At 40.6% G+C, this 20,232-nt stretch overlaps 1 protein-coding gene across 8 annotated transcripts in view; it reads left to right on the top strand.

The window, feature by feature from the left end:
* The window catches only part of LOC147025940 (liprin-beta-1-like), a 129,920-nt gene that overhangs the window by 50,984 nt on the left and 58,704 nt on the right, over positions 1-20,232 (top strand). For all 8 annotated transcript variants that reach the window (XM_085880863.1, XM_085880864.1, XM_085880858.1 and 5 more), the window contains 6 exons: positions 7,811-7,889; positions 8,012-8,109; positions 8,269-8,351; positions 12,178-12,235; positions 13,627-13,665; positions 14,082-14,199. In XM_085880863.1, the coding sequence (XP_085736989.1) occupies positions 7,811-7,889; positions 8,012-8,109; positions 8,269-8,351; positions 12,178-12,235; positions 13,627-13,665; positions 14,082-14,199 (475 nt within the window). The remainder of the gene's footprint in view (positions 1-7,810; positions 7,890-8,011; positions 8,110-8,268; positions 8,352-12,177; positions 12,236-13,626; positions 13,666-14,081; positions 14,200-20,232) is intronic.

Below are 20,232 nucleotides of genomic sequence, written 5' to 3'. Positions count from 1 at the left end.
CGTTTTTGCATTTACAAACTAACCAGGAAGAAGTGTGTTTTTTATAACAAACACAACGCTAACAACAAGCCAGCAAAACCTGCCGAGCAGACAGAGGTCCCACCTTTCCGGGTTTTCGTGTGAACAAGCCATGCCCTGGAGGTGGACAGTTGTTCACTGTGACGTCAAGGAGAGATCGGAGAAAATGAATGAGTTCAGTGTGAGGGACACACATAGTCATGAAAGGAATGTGGCTAGGATGGAGGATCTCGCTTTACTCTCCTCTCGGCACGACATAATGGCTTTCCTTTGATGCATGAAGAAGAAGGCATGATTCTCGTGTTCGTACTGAGACGAATTGGCTCGTGTGGTGGAGCAAGATGCTGGCCATTAGATCTTGGTCGGATCGTGAGAGACCGACCTCGAAGCCTCGTGGATATGGCTGAAGGGGATGATGCCATTCTGCAGAGTGCCGCGTCTCAGCAAGCGTGATCAACAAAGAAGCTGCACGGTGGTCGCTGAGCCTTGGTGTTGAATACTGCTCACAAATTGCCTGATGTACGTTTTTACCACTGTGAGAGAGTGGCTTGGCACCATTTTGGCTGTGTCTACACGTGCAGGACGAAGCACCTCGATTCCATAGTTCCACAGAGACCATCTCTGGACCAAGCTAAGTGCCAGAATAAAGGGAGGGTTTTCTTTTCTTTCGTTTCCCATTGTCTGTATTTCATCTGTGTTGAGAGGTGCCTCGACTTTAGGTTTAATTTATCTCATGAGTATTATTATTACATTTTAATAACTACTCTTGTAAATATTTCTATTTTCATTAAATCCCGTGATTATTTTTAATTGCGGTGTCCGTGTATCTGTCGTGGGGTTCGCGTATAAACCCCTTTGTGCTGTGCTCCCATGTGCCTCCGTCGCTCTGCCAGTGCTGCACTCTGCCCCTCCCACACGCAGTGTAATCTCTGAGGATCAACGGGTCCGCCTCCGAAGGAAAACCACTCGGCTATCCGGGCTGGCCGGTGTTAACCACCCATCCACCACATTTGGGGTGGGGAGGATTAACCTGAACCGCCAGACCCGTGACACTATATATCATTTTTGGCCCTACTTCTCAATGATGAAGAATCACCTAAAAATAATAAAAATTCCTATCCAGATCCGAATATGGATCTTCACCAAAATGGAATCAATTCTTCCTTGTTACACACCCAACCTCTCCACCAAGTGTCGTCCGAATTCATCCACAACTTTTTGAGATATCCTGCTCACAAACAGACGGACAAGCAAGCTGGTAGGCGGACATGGGTAGTCGGCCGTTGCTCGGCAACGGAGGGGTCCATTGCAACGGTTCTTTCTCACACATAGCTTGGACATACCATGAACCTACCATACCAGTTTCATGTATATCTGACTCATAGTCTCTGAGATATAACGAAGTTCGTTTTTTTTATTGTTTTCGACCAGGGTTCATTCAGAGTCAATCTTCTCCAACAGTTTTCATAGGATCTGGCTGGAAATTTTTGACAATATGGCTGAATGTACTGCCCACAGTCGCTCGTGGCCCGATTTTTGATTTTCGAAAAAATGAATTTTTTTAATGATTTTTCAAAAATTTCAAAGTCCCATTGCTAGGCAACGGTGGTGTCCATAGCAACGGTTCTCATTTGCACACAACTAGGTCATGGTATGAACCTACCAACCAAGTTTCATCGAAATCGCCATTGTATTAACGGAGCACTGGACCGAACAGAGGGACAGACAGACAGACAGACAGACAGACAAACATATCGACGGAAAAAGTGATAATAAGGGTAGAACAAATTTCAAAAAAACTTTTTTGAAAAAAAAATTTTTTTCGACTACATCGACTCCCCAACAAACATATTGACGGAAATACTGATAATAAGGGTAGAAAAAAAAAATCTCAATTTTTTTTTTTTGACTAGATCGACTACCCAACAGATAGGGGTGAAAACACAACCTCCTTAGGTGATGAAATACACAATAGACATCATAGAAGTGGGGAAAATAAACCTGTCTATAAGCACTGGTTCATTGTAAAAACAAGATGGACAAGGCCTGGCTGGTCAAGTGAACACTAACCCCACAATTTCGTTTTGTGTGGGAAGGGAATTATCAAAATTAATATAAAGACATTTTACACAGGGGACAGGGAAAACAGTGCCTCTATGATATGTACAATGTAGCCAGTTTTGGGATGCCAGGATGAACTGAAACACAGTCACACTTACAGTGTACACCCATTTTACACTACAACAGTCTGGTGTTAACTTAACGGTTCAGGTGGCTGGCTTGAGATCTTATGGTCTTGAGTTCGATCCCCGGTCTACCTGTTAAATAACACCAGGTGGGTTGACTCAGCCTGTCATCCTTCTGTGGTCAGCAAAAGGAGTACCAGCTTACTTGTAACAGGGCACTGCATCAGCGGCACAGACGCACTTCCAGATATGATGCAACCAGCAGGCACAGGCTGCATACGAAACAACACCAACAGTGTAACTTTGTTTAATTATGTAACCACGTTTAACAGCATAACCACTTTTCAATCAAGTAATATTGAAAGTCAAGGGGAATAATCTCTCATAATCTCCTATTACATTAAAACTACTGACAATCAATTAACAATAACCAATATTGAATTCACTGAGCATCAATGGAAATGATTCATAAAATATAATCGATGAAATTAAGGAACAACAGATTATAACCGATTAGTGGTGCACCGTGAACTTATTCGATTCCAAAACACCTTTTTGTAAAAAAAAATATCTCATTCTTACCCCCCTGGGGTGTTGTATTATTTACAAGTTACAAGTAATATGCCGGTTATTAAGATACACAGATATCAACAACATTGAGAGTACCGACATCTGTAACATGGCGAAATATATCATACATATCATACATCACTGTTTAGTAATCATCAATCAATCGATTTTCTTCATCCAAGTCATTCCAAGTTAACACATTGTAAATGAATGTACATTTGGTGCTCACTGACAACATGTTAACTTAACCACAAATCCTTAAGTTTGTGGAGTTTCTTAGCTAAAACAAGGGTTGGCTTAAGGGATAATAATAACAACAAGCTGGAAGGTGGCGATGTGTCGCCGACCATGGAAACTATAAGATATAGAGCAAAATGGATGTCATATAGTGGATAGCGAATCACCTTAAGATTATGCATATCAAATCTCATCCAGTTCCATCTACTGATAACTATTCGGTATCCATTTGAATGAAAAGTACCGAAAATGCAGTTTGAAATCGGAAATCCCCAAAGTTCGAGGGGGTGCTGTGGGTGAACAAAGATCTAAATCGAAAATCCGGCTCGATTGTTTGTTCACAATGTATTCCAGACGATTAGTGTGAATTTTCATGACCATCCGACCATAACCCAAGGAGGAGTAGCATTTGGCACGAAGGCATCTCCAGCTCTCGCATATTATCGATTTTTGTACGAGTTGACCTTTGACCCCTGACCTAAGCGTAATCAGTCAATATGTCCTGAGGCAAAGTTGTAGTACTCATTGAGTTCCATGAACCTGCAAAGTTTCATTCGTATCGATGCACTCACCTGGTCGCTAGGGGGCCTTCAATTTTCGCCAATTTTCGCGCATGCCCTAATTGTAGGGGGCACTGCGGGTAAAGTATTCCATATATCACAACAACCGGAATATATTTGATAGAGCACCTGTAGATCATTTGTGCCAAATTTCATAATCCTACATGGGATAATGGCTATCGGAATTGATTTTGCGTGAACGGTACCGATTTTGAAGGTTTTTCGGTTGTTGTTAGGGATCCAAAGCGTCCCTAGCAACCATCACAATTTCCAAAGCACTAGGTCAGAAGATGTACCTACCACCCGAGTTTGGTCAAAATCCGCCCACGTTTACTACCAATTATGCTGATGTCAAATGAACAAACATCCAAACAAACAGACAGAATTACTGACAATAAGGGTCACCTGTTTCGGCGACCCAACTATTTCGGCGACCCAATAATAACCATTACTTACACACTGTGAGGCACATAGGGCTGCTAAGGCAGTTCCACTTGGCTAAGGAGTACAGTTCTGGACAGGTAACATGGGATACTTGAATGGCTTATTACCCCAGTAAGCTAGTACTCATTTTGCTGACCTCAGAAAGGTGACAGGCTAAGTCAACCCACCTGGTGTTATTTCAACAGCACAACAAGGGCCTGAACTCAAGAACTCAAGACCCCAAGTTCTCAAGCCAGGCATTTTAACCACTAAGCCAAACATCAGGCATGCTTTTAGTGCATGCATATGATTATTACATCATTGAACTAGAGAGTTTGTAGAACACTGTACCCTCACACAGTATTGAGAAAAAGGACATATAAAGGGTTAACATCTCCATTTTTTTTATCACCATCGAGGTTTGTCAATGCGTTTGCACAATCACAAACCTTGTGCCAACTCTTCTCGGAGAAACTGATGATGTCTGAATGATCTTTGAGACAATTATGCACTAAACAGACAGATTTTTTTTTTTGGCCGAAGTTAGCTCCGTCGTTGAATTGCTCGGCACTGTCATTTTATCTGAACCTCGTTCCTCCACCTTCGGCAGCATGGCAAATTTGTGCTTTGTGCAAACAAGGCCATTTGTGTTCTACAGTGTTCAAATAAATGATTCAATTGAAATAAAATTAAAGTTTATAAAGGCTGTAGAAAACAGACAAACAAACCATTGAATTGGAAGTTTACCACATTTGATGCACCATCTTTTACACCACCTTATTTAACATGTTAAATTACTTATTCATGCATGTTGTTTGTGTCCTTTATGACGTCTCTAAAGAGCCTGTCACACCTTGACGTTTTAGCCAGCGTATGCCGACATATGAAAAATTTGGTGAATACGCTGGCACACGTCGAATACGTTATGGGTAAGTTTTGTTTACGTTAAGAACACGCTGAAGCATGCTGGCATACGTCGTAGTACGCCGAGCTCTTCGACAAATTTTAAGCATGCTCAAAATTTTTCGACCTATGCCAGCGTATGACTCGCACGTTCCGCATACACTGGCCATAAGTTGTAGGCACGTTATGCGATTGTTGACACACGTCGACACACGTTACTTGTAAGTTACTCATAAGTTGAAACACGCCGAGATAATGCTTAGCGTACCCGAAACTTGTTTCTAACCTATGAGTAACGTGCTTTGAACCTATGTGTAACGTATCTCCAACGCACATTGACGTATGTAGACGTATTTGACATCTTCCGGACGACCACAGAACTTACTGAACGTGTTTCTAACTTACAGCTACCGTATAATGACGTATTGGCAGCGTTTAGGGGAATTGGTATATAAAAATGGGTTTCACAGGAGGAAGCAGTCAGTGTTTCAGACTCCATAGTTTTTTTGGGGGGTATTTTTTCTTTGGCATGACTGTGATGTTGACACTTCGATGTCTAGTGCGGTTATGATTTGAATCGTTGAGTGGCAGCCTATTAATAGGCTACGCCACGTGATCGTCGGCGATACACTGCCGCGCTATTCATAAGTTAGACTATAGTTGGGCATAGGTTGTGAACGCCGACAACATGCTAAGCATTCGTTGGTATAAGTTATCGAAACGTTCTGTGTACATTACTAATACGTTATGCATATGTCCAACTCGTTATGAATATGCCCAAAACTTAAAAAAACATCAATAGTTCAGCATACGCCAGCGTTTTACAATCACTTTGATATGTTGCCTTACGCTGGCTAAAACGTCAAGGTGTGACAGGGCCCTAAACAAGTAAGCTGCCTGTTTGGAATGATTTTCAATTTTGTTTGACTGCCAGACAAGCAGACAGACTGAGGCTATTACCTTACTCCTCTATGTGCATGCATGCATGGGACAAGACACCATATAATTTGCCAAAGTTCCGCTAAACTGCAGGTTGATGTTCCGATTCATGTTCTACAGTGTTCAAAATATAAAATTCAATTGAAATGAAGTTCTTCGATCATAAACAGACGGACAGACAGAGTGAGCCAAGTGAACCTTGCCTTGCGCTATGCGCACGGGGTACTAACAAAGCACTCAAACAAAATGGGTCCCTACAGTTGACAAAGCAGAATAAAAAGACAAGCATGTGCACCAACATTCCACTAAAATGGCTGAACCGCATAGTGAAAGCAATAGAAAAGGCAAAGTTATTTCGAAACTTATTTACAATACAATAAAAATAACTTTTACCCTTTTTACCACATGACAATATGAAGATGGAAACAATCTGGCTCAAACGACCTCGAGCCTAGAACTCCGATCTTCTGACTCAGGACTTTACTATGTACACACTTTACACCGAGGTGACCTACATCCTTTACATAACAACAAGGTTATATTTATTTTATTTTAATTTTCACGTTTTGATGATCTTCATGTATCGAGCAGGTATCGCGATCCACCATTACTTAGGTGGCGCTTTGGCGTCAAAGGGTCACAAGAACAATTGCTCTTAATGTTGCTCTTGTTCGCAGCTGTAACAAATTAATCAAGATGGACAAGTAATGGAGAGATTACATTTGGCCGCTGTATCTACATCCCATATATTTGCCATTTGATTTTGGTCATCTATGTCATTATTGGAATATATTAATGAACATGTAACATCTACATCCTTTTCACTTTTCAACTTCAACTCCTCTAATAATTAATATTGAAAAGCTATTAGTATATTTGAAGAGTCTATAGGTAGCCATGGTCACAGCATAAAGGGCAACCTTTTCAAAATATATCATGATTCATTTCATTATATATGCAGGTTGTGATTGCACGATGAATCATTGCTGGGAGTACGGCTGCGCCGCTGACGCAGTGCCTCCTGTAGGTTGGAAGAGGAATTTAGAATTTGGCCAGGGTATCAACGGTAACTCGCCTACTCTTCGCAAAGGACACCGTGGGATCTTTAATGTCCACCAACTAATGCTGGTAGACAGGATTCCCAATTTAACTTCCATCTGAGGGATGGCACACTCCTTGATGCCTGTGAGACACCATGATCACAGTTTGTAGCTGGGCCAACATTCAAGCCAAGGCTACACGGCTGAAAGGCAACAGTGCTCATCTCCAAGCCCTCCTACCATGGCTGATACTTGCATGATTGCATGTGACGGAGATGGTTTGAACTCCTATTGGAAAGAGGCCATGCTCAACGATGCACCACTCCTTGCTTGAACGACATGTGCACGACACTTTGGTCTGAAGTAAATTTAACCATCATAGAATGCTGTCAAATGAGATAATGTGGACTTTTATTGTATTTAATCAACTTAGTCCCATGAAAAGGTGACTCACCAAAATCTATTTTGACTTCCATTCCTTCTTCCAAGATCTTCTGGTCTTTCAACCACACTTCTCGTGCCGACAGATTGTCACGATCGGATATGTCTGCAGTGTTATAAACTGATAGGAGGACCAGCTAACCCAGGGGGACCACTATCCACAAATGTGTTTCTGGAGGTGGCCATCATCAGCAGAGTTACAAGCTCGCCACCTCTCGATAATGTCTTAATGTATCAAATACAAACTACTTCATATTTGTTTAACCAAGAGCAACATTTCACACGAGATACTGCTGCATGGATTTTGAACATGTGCCTGCCACGCACATTCACATCAACACAGAAAGACGTTAACATTATAAAGGCCTCAATATTATATTTTCATATTTTTTTGCTCATAGTAGTGCAAATTATCTTCATTCGGGTTCAATCATTCGTTCTATTTTCTTCTCGGCACAATATCAAAGCTTCAGTCCATTTTTTCCTTGTTTAGGACACCAGGTCAGAAGGCCGCAAACTGCGACTGCAGGGTGAGTCTGGCAGGGATACAGACAGCCTTCAACAAGATACAGGTAGCTCGGGCTGTCAGCTTACATCAGAGATGAGTGTAACGCCTCCTCAAAATCCAAGCTTACTTGTTTTAAGTTTGAAAAATTGGAGAACAATTTACTCCCGATTCTCTTGCTGAATGCAGGATTGCTGCGAGGTCATGCGATGGGCTCAGTGAAAGTGGGATGCCATGAGGTCACAGTAACAACCACCACACCGTGGATGACCAAAAACAGTGATGAGGTATGAGGTTTCTTAAAACCCATGATGTACCATCAAGTAGGTTCATGAAACAAGTGATCACACATTATGAAGTAAAAGTCATTTTCACACACAGCACACATTCTCCAAGTGTTGAGATGCTAATTAATCCATTCCCTTTCCCCCATTGTGTTTTGACAGGATCCGGCTGATGTATCGGAACCTCATTTGGAGAAGAGTAACTTGGATCCACAGCAAGATATCCCTTCCCCTTGGAAAATCCGGTAAGAAATGGATTTAAATCGAATACGTTCCAAGTGATTTCAGGTTCTGCCTGATCCGAGCTGTGTTGATCAAGTACTTGCACTTACCACCCACATTGAGACGAGCTTCCAACGCACATTGAAGACGGGTGTTGTACTAATTGACCTTTCGTCAGCGTATGATACGGTGTGGCGACATGGTCTTCGCTGAAGGCTGCCAGACTTTTCCAGTGCCAAATCACAACAAAGCATGTCTTTTCTTTGATGCTTAGCAATCAAACATATAGGGTTTCACTCATGGAGCAAACAAGCTCCATAAGGACTCTGAATGATGGTATTCCCTAAGGGTCTGTTTTATCTCCAACAATCTTCAATATATTGTATATGTGATTGACAAGCCTTGTACCACCTCCATAAAGTTGGCCTACACAGATGATCTTGCCCTTGCTACCAAAGCAATCAACCTTGAAGATCTCAGCAGTACCCTGTCGCAGGACTTCAAGGTAATGGAGCAATAATTCATCCACCAATGCCTCCACCCAAACCCATCGAAGATGACAATTACCACTTTCCATCTCAGCAACTGACTGGCTAACAGTAAACTCCAGGTTTCCTGTTGTCACAAACCAGTCAAGAACCAACTGTTCCCCAAATAACTTGGAGCCACCCGTGATCGCAGCCTCACATTCCACGAACACCGAAAACAGGTCACAGAAAAGATCAACACCAGGGTAAACATCATCAGAAAACTAGCAAGCACCAGCTGGGGATCAAGTGCACGCACTCTTTGCACCTCCAGCCTTGCTCTTCAGTGTGACCACTCCTTGGCTTTTTTCACAAGATCTTGGCTATTCGTTGTTCACCTTGGTGATTTGGTTTTCTATCGGTTTTCTTGGCATATAGGTTTTCTATTATCATCGCTTTTCCGAAACGTTGTGAATTCTTGGCTTTTTTCATTGGCTCACCTTGGCATTTATGAAAATGAGGAGTGGTCACACTGTTGCACTTGTGTACTCTGCAGCAGGATATTGTTCTCCTGGTTGGGCAGAAAGTAGCCACACACAACACTTGGACACTGTCCTGAAAACACAGATTTGGATAATCAGTGGTACACTGAAATCAACACTCGTGTAGTGGCTCCCAGTCCTGTTTAACATCCCAGCCTTGATGTGCGTCGGAAGGCAAGAATGCTGAGAGAGTTTGATCGCATCAAAGCCAACCCAGAGCTTCCAACCCATGAAGACCTGCAGAATCTACCAAATATGTGACTCAAGTCATGCAAACCTTTCTGGGCTCTGTAAATGTTTTGAGTGATGCGGGTTCAAACACAAAGGACAAAGTGCCGCAATCTCTGGACAGACAACGACATTGCAAACAAAGAACTGGTGGGTGATCCGATAGAGTTGCCGCCAGGTTTTCAATTCCCTCAGAAACAGTGGTCTGTGCTCAACGGGATCCTTACTCTCCATGCAAGGACATCACACCACCTCCACAAATGGAATTTCAGACAGCCCAGCAAGTGACTGTGGTCACCGAGATCAGATTATTCATCATTGATGGAAATTTGATGAAGGATTTAGGGCAATCCACCTAACAACAGACAGTGCTGTGACTTGGCTGTCCAACTTAGACTTAGATCTGTGAGCTGAAATTCGTCATACACAAGAAAAAAAAGAGATGAGCTCGGTTTGGGGTTTATGCAAGTGAATCTTTATAAGGAAGTCTCTTTGTGCTTGAACATCTGGAACAATTAATGGATTCCTTAGGAAAACTGGTGGAATAAATTAGGATTGTTTGTAAACAGATTTAAAAGTAAATAATCATTTAAGCTGAATTACATAACTGTTATTCTACAAAATTTGTTATTTTCACACTTTAACCTTGTAGTTAAATTGGTGCCAGAAGTGGGATTTTTTTTATTTTACAAAAACAACCATTGAACTGCATTCACATGTACTTTAGCAGATCACAAACAATATTGTTGCATTGACGGCCCCACCTCAACCGCTGGGCAGCACTCACAATCGCAGCTGGCATAGAGACCAAAAACACTCGAAATTTACCCCACAAATAACCGTGCTGAAGGCAGTTTGGCAAGAAACACCCCACGGGGGATTAAGTGCTTCACGATTTAACGAGAGTATCAAACACGCTCGTTATCTCCTGCATCTGCATCAGTGGCAGAGCCGCACCACTCCCAGCAATGATACAAAACAGCAGCCACGTGATGCGTGTTAAAATAGAACAGCACTCGTTAGAGCACATACCTCTGCCAGGCTGAACAGTTTACCTTCACACATTGATTATCCCACTGATTTCCTAGATCTGCATCTGGACCTAACCAAAATCTGATCAACATGTTATTGTCACTTATCTAACTCATCCACCAAGTTTTGTCAAAACAAGTCCACAACCTTTTGAGACATCGTCTCATATATCGTTTTTGGCTCCATCTCTCAATGGTGAAGTATAACTTCATAAATTATAGCATCCGGACCCAGATCCGGATCTTCACCAAAGTCGAATCAATTCGTCCTTGTCACGCATCCAATTTATCCACCTATTTTTGTGATAATTCATCCATAACCTTTTGAGATATCCTATAGACAAACAGACAAACATACAGCAGACAAATAGGGGTGAAAACACAACCTCAGTCCACCTTGGGTGGTGCAGGTCATGAAATAAAAGGAAATCGATCATTCAGATCACGCTCATAAAATCTACCCCGAACAGCTCGTAATAACATGCCTAGAGAAACGCATGGCCATTGATGCCATACATTTCCATATACATTCCAATGGTTATTTCCATTTTCCTGCATGACGGGGGAAACTCATCAAACCAACTATTCCGTAACAGCAAATCAATTATACATCATTATGATTGAGTACAAACTATTATTTTAGTATCCATATACCAGGGCTCCCAAAAGCACGAAAACATTCTTATTGAACTATATTTTTTTTGTCCAATATTTATTACTTCAAAGAATATTTTCTTTGTATTTCTTTCATCTCATGAAACAGATTCCAATTTAACCCATTAATGGGTATATGTACCATAACTTAACTTGACCACAAACTTCTCTCTATAGTCTAAAATGCTCAACTCATCCAAACTCATTTTCTTTGTCTTTTCCTGTATTCTTCTCATTCCTATAATTATTATATTATTTTTTAATTTGTCTATTTCTTACACAGGGTCGGGCATTTATATCTGACACATTTTTAATCTTTCTCGCCGGCAGCAGTCTTGGCATAACTAATTATTGTTCTCTTTGTTTTACAGATAATACTTGAAAGTCTTTTAATGATGGAGCACTTTAAATGCAATGAGCATGCTTTTAATTTTTATAAAATATTAATTTTTTTAAAAATGCAATGAGCATGCCAATTTCAAAAACAAGGTCATCATGACAGATGAGGCACATTTTGATTTGGCAGATTTAACTCCACCAGATTTCTTCCTTTGGGGATTTCTGAAGGGCAAAGTTTAAAAGGAACATCCAACATCGATCGATGAATTGAAGGCAAACATCACTGCAACCGTCCGCTCTATTGATCAAGAGACATTGCTTGCGATAATGAACAGTAATTTGATGATCCGCCATCGTGAATGCACGAATTCGAAAGGGGCCCATTTGTCTGATGTAATTTTTAAGAAACAAAGAATCAAAATTGATTTAAAAACTTGAAGCATGTTCCTATGTTGTATTATATAGAAATTTTATTTTATTTGGTTTAGAAACAAAAAAATTATATGGATAATAAACCGTCACATATAAATTCCCCACCCTGTATTTACGAAAAAACGTTTCAGTTCCATCGCGTTTGTTTTTCCACAGAGCCCACAGTTACCGAAAGGCAAACAGCATGGAGGACGTGCGTAGAAACGACAAGGAGGTGAGAATCACATGGAACATTCTGCCGTCTTCTTTTTGGATTCCTTTCTTTCCTTGCACAATTGTTTATGGCTGAGTAGACCCAGCATGACATCCCAAGGCAAGATTTGATCAGTGACATGTGATTGCCTCTCAAATGCTGCACAAATCTTTTAGATTTGATAGCAATGCATTCAGACATCTTTTTGGCGATTTCGATATTTCTCGATTGCTGAGACGCTTGACATGCCTGTCACAAGTAATTGTCTGTTATGGTAACGCTTAAAGGCACACATCTATGCCAACCTTTTGCAACACTGACCATTTGTTTTGTACAGCACATTATAAATATATAATTAAATGAGTTCCCTTACAAGGAAGTTCAATGCAGGAGGCCATTAGACCCATCTTGTCTGGACAGTAGTTGCCAACATATGGTTGTTTGGCCATGCTCCATCCTTTTTAAATACCGAACATCAAGCAAGGAGGGTAAACGGCAGCACGATTAAATGCTCAGTTTTTCGACAAATGACTTTTCTTCAGGTGCCCACAACATGGCATGTAAATGGTACAGGTTCAAGAAACTTGGCAGATACACTCTCCCTTAACTCAGTTCAGACCTCCTGAAAAATGGAAGAGATTGGATGAAAACTGTGAAGATTATTAAACTTTCCACGGGGCCCACTTTTTGTGGTCACCCTGTAGTTCAATTTAAAAAAATGGCCCTTCTGATTTTGTTTTCTTCTCTTTTTTTTCCAAAATTTCTTCAGTTTTCAAAACCAAAACGAGTTAAACCCGGATTTTGAGAAGTTTGTACATCAAAACAAGATTATGGCATAAAGAAACATCACCTTTGTTCTGAATCATTGTCAACAGCTAGTCTGTCCTCAATGCAGGACATATTGATGTTATTGTTCAGACGTAGTGTTAAAATGTTTGAGCTTGTACAGCCAGTGTGGAATGTTCAAACGTGTTACTTTACTCATGTGACTTTTGCATTAACGTTTTCGGCCCTTCAATTGATGCAAAAATAGCTTTTATCCGTTTCTGGAAAAATTGCTTTTGCAACAGTTACATAACAGCATATTGGATCATACTGGACATTAAGTAGTGTGTGTGTGTGTGTGTGTGTGTGTGTGTGTGTGTGTGTGTGTGTGTGTGTGTGTGTGTGTGTGTGTGTGTGTGTGTGTGCGTGCGTGCGTGCGTGCGTGCGTGCGTGCGTGCGTGCGTGCGTGTGTGTGTGTGTTAACTGGTAACATTGGTTTGTGTGGAACAGAATTATTCCCTGACTCACTATCACCTTCACTTTGTCTCCCCTTCACTGAACACCCCATATTCTTCCCACTCCCTTATCTTTATTGACTCCCACCCTCCCCCCACACCCCACTCCACACCCACTCTCCCTCCCATCAGTACGAAGTTTGGAAACCCAGACCCCACACCATGCTGCAGGTAGAGCATCAAATTCTTTTCATCCACCATTAATTAACTGCCCACATGCCCCTTGATGTATTGTATTATTCCATTGTAATTGCTTTGACTTGTAGCTCTCATTGTATTTTTATGCTGTCCAAGTAGATCCCACAACTCAGTCACTAGCCCGACTGCTGTGTACAAAAGATGTGATTTTGTATGATGATGCAAACATTAAATGCATGATCGAAGAAATTCATAGAACACATACATTCTTACTGCCAGCACCTCAAATAATTGAGGAAGGCTGTGAGCAGTTCTCACAAAGGAAGGGGCACTGAAGCATGGCTCGCTCACATCACCTTGTATCACATATAACTCAGTCCTGGCCATCAAAAGCTAACGACGTTCTTTCTCCCTTCCCACTTTTATTTTCTCAACATTCCTCCCAAAAGCTTGAGCCCAGCCCAATTGAAGCAAAATTCCAGACTTTGCCAGCACAACGAATGGAAAACAGTGCATCTGAATCACCAGGCAGTTCTTGGGGGGAGCGGAGGACCACTGAAGGACTCGGTGAGGAAAGACATCTGGGATAGCAGGATCAAACTGGGAACTACTTTTACACTGGGTAACTCTGGCCTGCATTGACAATCGGATCCACCTGTAGGTCATTCCGTATTGCAAATCATCACACTTCAACATGAGATCTAACATCAAAATGTAAAAAATTTCTTGAAATGTGTCAGTTTTGTTCCCTCCCATGAGAGGGTTCCATTCCCCAAATTGTAGCTTTCAGGGCCAAATGGTTACTATGATTGATGTCACTGAACCTTAGAGTGACCGTGACAACTTCAGAAGTCTGCATTGCATGTTCTAATTGTCATAGGGAACGACTTTGATAACAAATGAAACTTCTATTCAAAAGGAATATTTTATATTTGAAGATAAAAAGGTTATAGGTCAAGGTCAGCTTTGGCATGTGACCCCACACAGGCAGAAAAGCTCAAGGTCAGGAAACTAATCCCCTTATAAGTTCATCATATACCCAATAAGCATGTAAAATTTCACAATGGAGTATATTGTAGTTTTGGCAAGACCCATTTCAAAAGGTGAGCTGTGCTGTCAAATTCCCCGATCATCATGGAGTACAGTAGTATGTTGGAGTATGGTAGTACTCCATATAGAGGGATGATATGTGAAAAAAAATGGCTGCCCATTCAAATGTGTTAACAATGATATGCTTATAAACTACTACAGAGTGAAGTCATAAGCATTTAAAAGCCATAACTTTTATTCTCGAGCATTTTGTGAACTACAAAGACTTAAAAAGATGCCAGAATACATCGTTAAAGTGCCCCATGGAGAGATCGCTGAAACGCCAATTTCTTCTTCTTCTTCTTCTTCTTCTTCTTCTTCTTCTTCTTCTTCTTCTTCTTCTTCTTCTTCTTCTTCTTCTTCTTCTTCTTCTTCTTCTTCTTCTTCTTCTTCTTCTTCTTCTTCTTCTTCTTCTTCTTCTTCTTCTTCTTCTTCTTCTTCTTCTTCTTCTTCTTCTTCTTCTTCTTCTTCTTCTTCTTCTTCTTCTTCTTCTTCTTCTTCTTCTTCTTCTTCTTCTTCTTCTTCTTCTTCTTCTTCTTCTTCTTCTTCTTCTTCTTCTTCTTCTTCTTCTTCTTCTTCTTCTTCTTCTTCTTCTTCTTCTTCTTCTTCTTCTTCTTCTTCTTCTTCTTCTTCTTCTTCTTCTTCTTCTTCTTCTTCTTCTTCTTCAACAATGTTAAACTATAACCTGACCTACCACAATAACTGCTGAAGTCATGATGGTGATTTTAATGCGAGGAAGTTACTTTGTCTCTGGCCTGTTGCACGCACCCCAAAACTAATATATATATATATATATATATATATATATATATATATATATATATATATATATATATATATATATATATATAAAACATTCATTGTTTTATTACGAAAAGAAATGCAAGGTAAATGTGGGCTCAACCAAACCAAGCCTGGATCGTGGTGGGAGGGGAATGGACAGTGGACAGAACCATTCCGAAAGCGATACATATCTAACCCATCCCCCAAATATACTGAAACAAGTATTTAAACAATTTAGTAACATAGATGGATTTAATCCAATGTAAAATAACAAAATATATAAAACATTAAGCATTTTATTACTTTAACAAATTGCAGAAAAATGTAATAATTTTTTAAGTGTAAAAACATAGAGGGATTAAATGTCAAGAAAACAACCAAACAATGAGGAATGACACCACATTTCAATACCACAATACGACACCACAATTCTCTTATGTATTACCATCACAATATCTTTTGACATTATACTTTTGCTGTGGGATTGTGAATCCTTGATTACTGGATACCACAAGCCTGCACTCACAACCATTACTGGATACCACAAGCCTGCACTCACAACCATTACTGGATACCACAAGCCTTCACTGACAACCATTCCTGGGTACCAATGGTCTGAAATGAAAACCACTTTTATACCAAGCACTAGAGGCTTGCACAAACAACCATACCTTTGCAATGGAGAACATGGACTTCATTTCAATGACAGCAATGACCATTTTTAAAGTGAACGGCTTCAGTCCAGACACTAGAATAAGTTTAACAGACACTTATTCTAAGAACCTACCTTGTGAAGTGATTCGCAATCTCCTTTTTAATTATTTAATTGCTAATTAATCTATACTAATAAATGTGTGTGTGTGTGTGTGTGTGTGTGTGTGTGTGTGTATGTGTGCGCATGTGTATGTGTGGGTGGGGGGGGGGTGGTCTCCTCCATAACTCCAAAACGATGAAATCTAGCAGCCTGAAACTTTGCAAGCATACTAAGTAAATTCCACGGAAGTGCAAGAGTGAAAATTGGGTGTTTGGGTTAATTAAAACATCCCTTTTGAAGATATCATTAACGGCCTTATTGAATTGTATCCTTTATCAGGTGATCATCGGTGTCTTAAGGCATTTTCTGTCTGGGTCACGTCACTGGGGTCTGAAGCCGCCATGTTTTTTGGAGTGCTTAACCTTGCCTTGACTTGGAAAAAACTGCAACGATTTCTTAACGATAAAGTATTTTTTTTGTTCACTTTTCTCACTCATATTATCAAAATGCATGTTCATCACAGATACGAATAGCTGGATACATTGCAATGCTAATAAACGCCCGGAGACAGCAGCGTTCTTGGCTTTATTTCATTTTTGCACATTCAGTAACCGTGAGCATCTGTTAAACGAAGCTGAATTACAAAATTTAAGTTCCAGAATCGAACTGAGAAGCAGTTCTGACTCATAAAAAAGTGTTCATTTGTCCAATTTGGACATACTGTATTTGACATTTCTGGTATCTGAGAGGTGTATGGTTAATATGACAGTTCGGTGATTGATAATCATGCGCCAAGCGAGCCGTTTCTTATCAACCGGTTCGTTGGAGTGCTTAAGCCACTTGGCGAGTGGTCTACAATATTTGCACTGTCACTGAATACTATATCAGTCAACTTGAACAAAGTTCAGGGGTCACTTGCATGCATTTTTGGCCACATGTTCTGTGGCGAAACTGGCAGTGGCTGGCTTGCTCAAAATGTGAAATTTTATTTTCCATGACATTTCCCCTTTTTGTTCTTCCATTATATGACCCGTCACTTCGGCATATATATATATATATATATATATATATATATATATATATATATATATATATATATATATATATATATATATATATATATATATATATATATATATATATATACAAATAAAAATTGAATGTTTCGCTTTTAAAAGTTTCTTCAACCGTTTCATGGATTGCTTGGTGAAGCGACTTGGCGCGTGTTCCTCAATGCTCAATGGTGATACTGCGGTTCTGTACCAGAGGGAGAAAGGTAAAATAAATTATTTGATCACAATGAGAAAAAATATTTTCAATTAAGAAGTAATGAATCGCCACATTACGGCAGGAAAGCCGAAAGGTATGCATGTTAACTCTGTGCAGTCTAGATTCAAATCCCGACCCAGCTATAAACTGTCATCCCGGTGTGTGTGTGTGTGTGTGTGTGTGTGTGTGTGTGTGTGTGTGTGTGTGTGTGTGTGTGTGTGTGTGTGCGTGTGTGTGTGTGTGTGTGTGTGTGTGTGTGTGTGTGTCGTTGATTGGTATCTACATATGCGGGATTCAGAATGTGGAATGGAGTCCTCCCAAGGCAGACTCAAAGTATCTACCTTTATTTCGGTAAGGGGTCACGAGTCCTGGACCAAGCTGTGAAGTTTTCTGATCTCAAAGTTTTGTGCCGATTGCTCTCTTCACGATCGTCGCTGAGCCCTAGACAGCTTCCAACTGTAGTTCGTTTGTCATAATTTTCCCAGGGATGGTTTTTAATATCTCTGTGAAGTTCTTTGTCGTCATTCCCGTAGCTCCAACGATCACAGGTACAACTTTGGCATTCCTCACCTTCCATTATCTTTTCACTTTATTCTTGAGGTCTTGGTGTTTGGTCATTTTCTTGATGTCTGTATCGTTTAGTCCAAAATCACTGGTATTAACACCTCAATCAGCAATGCCTTCTTCTCTTCTTTGTACCCAAGTATGATATCTGGTCGCAATACTTTGTTTTCAATGTTCACGCACGATGGGATCATTAGTTCGGACATGAGTGATACTTCAATGTTTTCATTGTTTGTTTTTGGTTCATGTTCACACTAATTCTCTGGAAATGGGATATCAAAGTTTTTGCAGATGTGCCAGCGGATTAATTTACAAACTCTTAAGTTCTGACATGAGTTTTTACCTTCGCCACCGAAGGTGAAGGAGGTTATGTTTTCACCCCTCTCTTTCTGTTTATTAATTACTGGAATCCTTCGCATTTCGGCAATTATGTTGGTCGGTTGTGTGTGTCATTCTGTGTGTCTGTTGGGTCGCCAAAATAGGTGACCCTTATTGTCAGTAATTCTGTCTGTTTGTTTGGATGTTTGTTCGTTTGTCATCAGCATAATTGGTGGGAAACGTATGCCGATTTTGACCAAACTCGGGTGATAGGTACATCTTATGACCTCGTGCTTTGGAAATTGTGATGGTTGCTCGGGACGCTTTGGTTCCCCAGCAACAGCCGAAAAACCTTCAAAATCGGTACCGTTCACGCGAAATCAATTCCCAAAGCCATTATCCCACGTAGGCTTATGAAATTTGGCATGCATCATCTACAGGTAATTCTCTACCAAATATATTCCGGGTTTTGTGATATATGGAATAGTTTACCCGCAGCGCCCCCTACAAATGGGGTATGCCCTAAAATTGGCGAAAATTGAAGGTCGCCTAGCGACTAGGTGAGTGCATCGATCCAAATGAAACTTTGCAGGTTCATAGCACGCAATGAGTGCTACAACTTTGCCTCAGGACATATTGACCGATATTTCTTAGGTCAGGGGTCAAAGGTCAAATATTGCAAAAATCGATAATATGCGAGAGCTGGAGGTGCCTTCCCGCCAAATGCTACTCCTCCTCGGGTTATGGTCAGATGGTCATGAAAATTCACACTAATCATCTGGAATGCATTGTGCACAAACAATCGAGCCGGATTTTCGATTTATATCTTTGTTCACCCACAGCACCCCCTCGAACTTTGGGGATTTCCGATATCAAACCGCATTTTCGGTACTTTTTATTCAAATTGATACCGAGTAGTTATCAGTAGATGGAACTCGATGATGTTTTGTATGCATAATCTTAATGTGATTTTCTATCCGCTATTTGACATCCATTTTGTTCTATATCTTATAGTTTCCGAATGACAACCCTCTCAACTTGGGTGTCCGAGAGCCTTTGAGCATTCCCGCTGAAAATTCAAAGTACACTAGCTCCAAGACGGTTGAACCGAATAAAATGAATCTTTACATGCTTATAGAGCATAATGAGTACTACAACATTGCTCATTTCCATAATGACCTATCTCGAGTAGGTCAGGGGTCGAAGGTCAATAAGTGCATTTTTTGGGCGAAATTACCATTCAAGGCACCCTTGCTCATACATGGGTTAACGATACAAATGAAAGTTCATAGGTACATAGTACATAATGAGTGCTACAACTTTGCTTCAGGACATATTGACCTATCTCGGCTATGTCAGGGGTCAAAGGTCAATGAGTGCATTTTTCAGTCAAAATGACCATTCAAAGCCCCCTTGCTCCTACACGGGTTAACCGATATGAATGAAAGTTCATAGGTACATAGTACACAATCAGTACTACAACTTTGCTTCAGGAGATATTGACCTATCTCGGCGAAGTCAGGGGTCAAAGGTCAATGAGTGCATTGTTCGGGCAAAATGACCATTCAAAGCCCCCTTGCTCATACACGGATTAACCGATTCGATTGCAATTTCGTAAGTACTTAGTACTAGATTAACTCAGATCAGGGGTCAAAGGTCATCGGATGCTCGGTGACCCATGGCTGCCTACCGGCTTGTTTGTTTATCCTGTGACAGCCACACCGTTTCAGCCATCATGACTAAACTGGGTTAAGACGTCGGCCATGGTCCAACTTAGACACTTGTCGTTTTTGGTGAATCTAGGTCAAAGGTCAAGGTCAAGG

Source organism: Eptatretus burgeri, chromosome 5 (assembly GCF_056783735.1).
Source record: "Eptatretus burgeri isolate ZD-2024b chromosome 5, Ebu_testis_v1, whole genome shotgun sequence".
Taxonomy (NCBI): Eukaryota; Metazoa; Chordata; class Myxini; order Myxiniformes; family Myxinidae; genus Eptatretus; species Eptatretus burgeri.
The sequence above is the reverse complement of the archived record's forward strand: the minus strand, read 5'-3'. Positions and strand labels throughout refer to the sequence as shown.